The 6,453-nt window shown below is 30.7% G+C and overlaps 2 protein-coding genes across 2 annotated transcripts; one reads left to right on the forward strand and one right to left on the reverse strand.

Moving 5' to 3' along the window:
• The first annotated feature begins 1,954 nt into the window (after nt 1-1,954).
• On the forward strand, nt 1,955-2,786 carry LOC112680256. The gene is made up of 4 exons (XM_025550293.1): nt 1,955-2,136; nt 2,203-2,301; nt 2,419-2,485; nt 2,581-2,786. Exons 1-4 carry the CDS (start codon nt 2,041-2,043, stop codon nt 2,676-2,678), a joined length of 360 nt encoding a protein of 119 aa, XP_025406078.1. The 5' UTR covers nt 1,955-2,040; the 3' UTR covers nt 2,679-2,786.
• An 878-nt stretch (nt 2,787-3,664) lies between these two features.
• On the reverse strand, nt 3,665-6,061 carry LOC112680257 (tigger transposable element-derived protein 4-like). Its single transcript, XM_025550295.1, has one exon. The coding sequence runs from the start codon at nt 5,177-5,179 to the stop codon at nt 3,665-3,667; it is 1,515 nt and encodes a 504-aa protein (XP_025406080.1). The 5' UTR covers nt 5,180-6,061.
• Between the last annotated feature and the right edge of the window lie 392 nt (nt 6,062-6,453).

Below are 6,453 nucleotides of genomic sequence, written 5' to 3' on the forward strand. Positions count from 1 at the left end.
TGTACTGTTGATATGCGCGCGCGTTCGTGCGTTTCGGATTAATCAACAATTGATTATCGTTCATCGAGTAATGTAAACGTATAACGTACCGTATCGAACGCTTGATCATCGGCATGTTTTATGTTTTTTTGTTTTTTTTGTTTAATGTTTGCATAAGATTTTTCGAGCGATTTGGAACGATTTGCGCGTGGTGTTAATACCATTTTATTTGTTAACTGTGCTTTTAACGATATCTATTCGTGTCACCGTTTGTGATACGCTCGATCGCAGTTCTTCGACACGCAACCGTATCATTTCATCGATCAACACTTTAAACTGTCTACAAAACTCCGGTTGCATATCATATGCGTACAACTAGAATTTTATAGGTTCAGAAGTGAAACTCCATCGTCTCTTGGAATTTCACGATCAACCGAAGGAATGAAAATTGTTTTCGTTTTGAATACGAGTATTTGACGTTATGAAACACCAACATTGTATCGGAAAGCCTAATAAAAAAAAAAAAAAAAAAAAAATAGATACGTACAGCAAAGAAATTTGATTTATAGCCAATAGGCAATATCAGTATTATAATTTGAAGAATAGAAAATGAATAGCCAATGGTTATAGATTTATAAATATTAGTAAAAAAAAAACCGTTGATAAAGACTGAGTATGGATATTGCAGATATTTAGTCTCGCTTGGCTTACTCGACATGTAGCCAGTAGCAATTTTACGGGGGAAGGGGGTCTAGACCCCTGAACACCCTAGGTCCTGAGTTTCAGCTGTGATATATTATTTACTCGGTACGATTGGGCTAAAAAGATTATGTTATGTTTTTTTTATTTCAAAGAACTACGTTTTAAGTAATAAATTATTAATGGGTTGAACATTTTTGTATCTTAATATATCATAAGATTATATCAAAGCAGTGGTGGCACCAGGAATTTTTCCCAGGACGGGCCAAAAGGAGCCCAACATATATAAGGGCAGACGGTATAGTTGTATGGAAGTTGAATAAACGGGGGAGGGGGGTTTACAGGGGCTGGATTGCCCTGAGTGTCCTATTTTTGGACTCTCCGCCATTTTGACCCTCCATATATAAGTACAGTACCTTTGTTATAAAAATTTTTTTATTTCATATGTAATATAATCTTTATTATGAGCAAAAATTGTATATATTGTTCATTTAAGTGAATTCCTTTAACGTCAAAAACTTTTATCTAAATTATAAATAATTATTATAACATAACAATAGATTGTATCTAGTCTTTAATCGTAAAAAGATACTAGATACAAAATACAATTGTATCTCAGATACGTATCTTAAATACTACATAGTATCTAAGATACTGCCCAGCCCCGGTAACACCAAACGAACAAATACATACTACACGATACTAATCAACAGGATATTATCTAATATGTATATATAATTATCTGAATAAACTCTCCAATGTTTACTAATCACGACGTATTATTCCTAGGAATTGAACGTCACCTATAAATTATGGGAAAATCGGTTTGTACGATTTTCGAAATTCAACGACGGCATCATGGCAGACCCAGGTATGTTAGACAGACGAATGTCTTTAGTTATAGTATCGACTCCGTTTGTGTTTTCATAATTATACGATTTTTACAGCGACCCTTTACTCCGGGCCTCCAGAAGTTTTGGCAAAATTGATGGCTTCCCGGTGTAAGTCGCTGGGTACTGTGATAGACCCGTTTTGCGGTTCCGGTGCGATCGCGATCCAACTGGCCATGATCTGCCGCAAAGGTATATTGCTGACAACATGAAAATACAATTATTGTCATTTTATTTAACATGTTAATTGTATATTAAATCGTAATGTATACTAACATTGGACTCATAACGGTTCGCGTTTTTTATGTAGTCATTGCGATGGACAGTGATCCGGTCAAAATCGCGTTCGCCCGGAATAATGCTCGTGTGTACGGGGTCGAAGACCTAATCGTTTTCCCGGTGGGTGACTTCTTTTTTCGATGCCCACTCGCTGCAGAGGGCAAACGGCATCGTCACGTCACCACCAGTGAACATGACTAAACAGGAAATGGTGAAATTAACCAAATTGGCAAGTAGGGTGACGCCGAAAGTCTTAATGAGGTTAACGAAAGACCATGAATTGTCAGATGTAAGTCCACAGATCGTGTTATGAGAGCATCAATACCCATATAATGTTTATTTATTGTTTTTATAGCTATACCAATTAGAGAATAAAATATTTAATAAAATAAATACAGAACAAATATATATTGACAGGGAGCCAAATTCAATTTTGGCTTTCCTAGGTCCCGGAGTACGTATTTTTTTTATATTATTAAATGTTTACAATAATTAGGCATAACTATAATCATCGGTCCATTGTCCAATTCACACTTGCAAGTTAATTTTGTATGTTAATAATCTGTTTTAGATGAATACGAATAACTATAACAGAAATGTAAATAGGAAACAAAAGAAAGTGCTTTTGTTTTCTGATGGTAAGTTGTAAAAAGTATACGATGTATATAGATAAAATAGTGTTTTTTTTGGGAGATCTTGATACCAATGATAACATTATTTTTAATTTACATAGGGGTATCTGTTCATCGTCGTGTTCATTGGATAAGAGGTAATAATCTTTTTGCATACGACGATTACCTCAAAAACATTGAAGAATTTCTGGAGAGCTAAAATCTCAACTGACATACGATTTCTCAACACAATCGGAAGAATATAATACAATTGATATCTAATAGTAAACACTATTTATAAATTGTATAGATAAGGGACATATTTCAAATAAGGAACATTTTGAATTTTCATGAATCATTTATAAGAACTAATACATTATAAGCAGTATTAATTTTATGAAAAAAAACGTTCTAAAGATATAAAAGTATTATATTAAATAGATAATCGTTTAACATTTTTATATTTCTACATGAAATATACAATGAACAATTTTTGTAAGAGCATCGTTCGGTAGTTTTATATGTACCCAGCTTTGAGTTCTAAGGGATAATTCTATCAACCCCTTTTAAAATAGAACAATTTCAATAGTGAAGTATGAATATTTTTAGGATTATTCTGTTTTAATTTTGACAATGACCCATTTATTGAATATAAATATTACATTTTCAACGAACACCCGTACCGAGCAACAATTAGATACCACAATAACATCATTATTGTTAAATCCAACTAATAAATAAATTATATTTTATTTCAGATACACACACCATATAGTATATTTTGAATTAAAATTTGAATTAGAATTTTGTATTTATTCTATATCCATTGAAAGATTAGAAAAATTGTTAGGTTGATAACGGATGTGTTAAAAGAAAATAGAGATCTACAAGTTAAATGTTTGTGTAAAATATTACAAATGACTGGTTCGAAATTATCAAAAGTAACATTTTAAATACTATTAATTAAACATTTTAATAGCTCTCCTAATAACGTGATTTATTATTTCTTGATGTATTTCTAGTCTAATATAGCTTGGCCAAAGCTTTTGCGCATCTATTAATACAGTCGACTCTCAGTAACTCGAAGTTCAAGGGGGAAAAAAAAAATTCGACTTACTAAAAATTTCGAGTTATCAAAAACTTTTAAAAAGTATGTTTTTATTTTTATATAATATGTATTTACATTAACGAAATAAAAAAGAAAATTTACATGTTATTATTTTTAAAGAATTGGTGTAAAGTTAATTGTTTTTGTTTATTTAACACTATATTGTTCTCAATTCTATTTTCTAAAACACCGAGTGGCTTAAATAAATCTTCCATACCTTCATTGCCTTCAATATATTTACGTAATGTTTCTAATGCAAGTGTTGCTTCTTTATTTGTAATGGTGGATTGTACTTGTTGGTCTTCGAATTCTTCTTGGTTATCTTCGTCCAATATATCGGAGATAATATCGTTCTCAGTCCATTCTCCACAAATATCCAAATTTTCATCGACATTAACGTATGATGTAAAGGTTTCATCAATATTTATTTTCTCCGTTAATTGATCCCATTCATCGTTATTATCATCAGAAGGATCATAAGGAGTGTTTTCATCGTTTTCAATTGAAGTTTTAAAACCTGATTTTGTAAAACCGTTTACAATCGTTCCTTTTTTTACGTGTCGCCATGCATTATCGCATAGCCGTATAGCATCCAATATGTTTATTATGATTTGATTGTTACCATTTAAAGCCGATATAATTTTTTTTACCATTTCTTTTCGATAAAATATTTTAAAATTATTTATTATGCCTTGGTCTAATGGTTGTAATACAGACGTAGTATTAGGAGGTAAAAACTGCACTTGAATAGCATTTAAAGTTGAAGTCAAATTGTGTGCAGTACAATTATCTATAAAAAGTAAGATTTTTCTTTTCTCGGTGACCATTTTTTTATCTAATTTCATTAACCACAAATTAAAAATTTCAGACGTCATCCAGGATTTTTTGTTCGCATGATAATCTAATGGCAATGATTTTACTTGTTTAAAACATCGTGGTTTTTTCGACTTACCAATCAAAAGTGGTCTTAATTTTTCCGTGCCCGACATATTCGCCCCTAACAGAAGTGTTACTCTTTCTTTGCTATGTTTTCCACCTGAACAAGATTGGCCTTTAAACATAAATGTTTTTTCAGGTAAACATTTGAAAAATAATCCTGTTTCGTCAACATTAAAAATATCGTCTGGAGAATAATTTTCGATGAGTTTCGGTAAATTATTTATCCATACGGAACATTTTTGTACATCTACAGCGCCACTTTCACCACAAACTTGTTTAAAAACAACATTATTTCTGTTTTTCCAATTTGTTAACCATCCACTGCTGGCTTTAAAATGTACATGCCCCAACTTATACCCAAACTCTTCAGCTTTTTCTCGTAGAATGGGTCCATTTATTGGAATTTTTTTGTCAAGACATTGTTGAAACCATTTTAATAAACAGGATTCTATATCAGAGTATTCTCCTGGTTTCATTTTTTTTCGAGTTGCCGAGTTTTCATTAAAGTTTTTCAAAATTACCTCTTTACTTTTTATTATTGTAGATAATGTACTCGCTGGAATTCCAAAATCTTTGGCTATTTCTTGTTTTTTCTTTTCACCTTTTTCAATAATTCTAAGTAAGTTCACTTTTTCTGCAAGTGATAATGTTGTTAATTTTCTTTTTTGAGCCATAATAACCACTGATTTAACACTGTTACACTCGCTCAATAAACGGTTAAACGAACAAACGGCATAGAACTAAAAATGAAATCTATTGTATGAAATTATCAAGGTTTAAGTTACAAACATTTAGTTGATTATAATGGTCGGGTTTTACAAAACAAGTGATAGGCGAAAAATAATCGCCTTGATAAACTACTTTTAGTACTAAATTTGGATAAGAAAATTCGAGATATCGAAAATTTGTCAAATTAATTTTCGAGTTACCAAGATTATTTAAACATTAAGTGTAATTGTTATTTGAAGGGGAATTTTAATTATTCGAGACATCGAGAATTTCGAGTTATCAAGGTTCGAGTTACCGAGAGTCGACTGTACTAGAACGTGATTCGTTTAAAGAAAGTTATGTCAACAGCGTTAAGACCGTTAAAATACACGATATGACATCTACTTCAACAAATGGATTCACGAAGGTTAACTATATAATATTATTCTAAACTGAGTTTAAAATATTACACAGACTTTTATCGATAATTCAAAACCAATGCGAGTTGATTTGGGGTATCGAGTTATAAAATGATGAAACAACTGAAATCGATGAAACTGAGCCATCGATTTAAATATTAATATAATTTGAGTAGTATTGATGTTTGTGAATTCGTTGAACAGCAAATTAGGGTAGTGAAAATCAGAATATGCGACAACAACAGGTTGGATTAAGATGAATTAATTTAGTTTCAAATCCAGATCAGTCGATTACGAAGGGATCTTGTTTTAAACATAGACAAAAAACACTTACCGTTCAACTAATGACTTAATTGGTTCAAAGTGACTGTTATGATTTACTATATGATTTCGTAGAAGAAACGGATTTGATGCAGCAATGTAATAATTACATAAAGGTAATATTAACAATATTATACATATAACATATACACTTATCTTATACGGAAGATGTCGATCGATTTTATCGATAACTCGTGCAGCATTATTTGAAAACATTCAAATCAGATAAAAAGCTTCTTTTGAAAGCAAACCACTTGTCAAAGATAAATATTAATATTTTTGAATTCTTATTATAAAATAAAATTTATCTGTTTTAATATTTTATAGATTCAATAAAATACATCAAGATGAAGAAGTTAACGACAGCTCACTGAACATGAAATACATAATCAACGATATTGAAGATGACTTACAATATTATATAAATGTTTAATTTCTTAACAATTTTTTCTATATTTATTTCATTACTTTAATAAAATTTTACATTTTGTTTACATAAT

This window comes from Sipha flava, unplaced genomic scaffold (genome assembly GCF_003268045.1).
Source record: "Sipha flava isolate LNK unplaced genomic scaffold, YSA_version1 175_pilon_pilon, whole genome shotgun sequence".
NCBI lineage: Eukaryota > Metazoa > Arthropoda > Insecta > Hemiptera > Aphididae > Sipha > Sipha flava.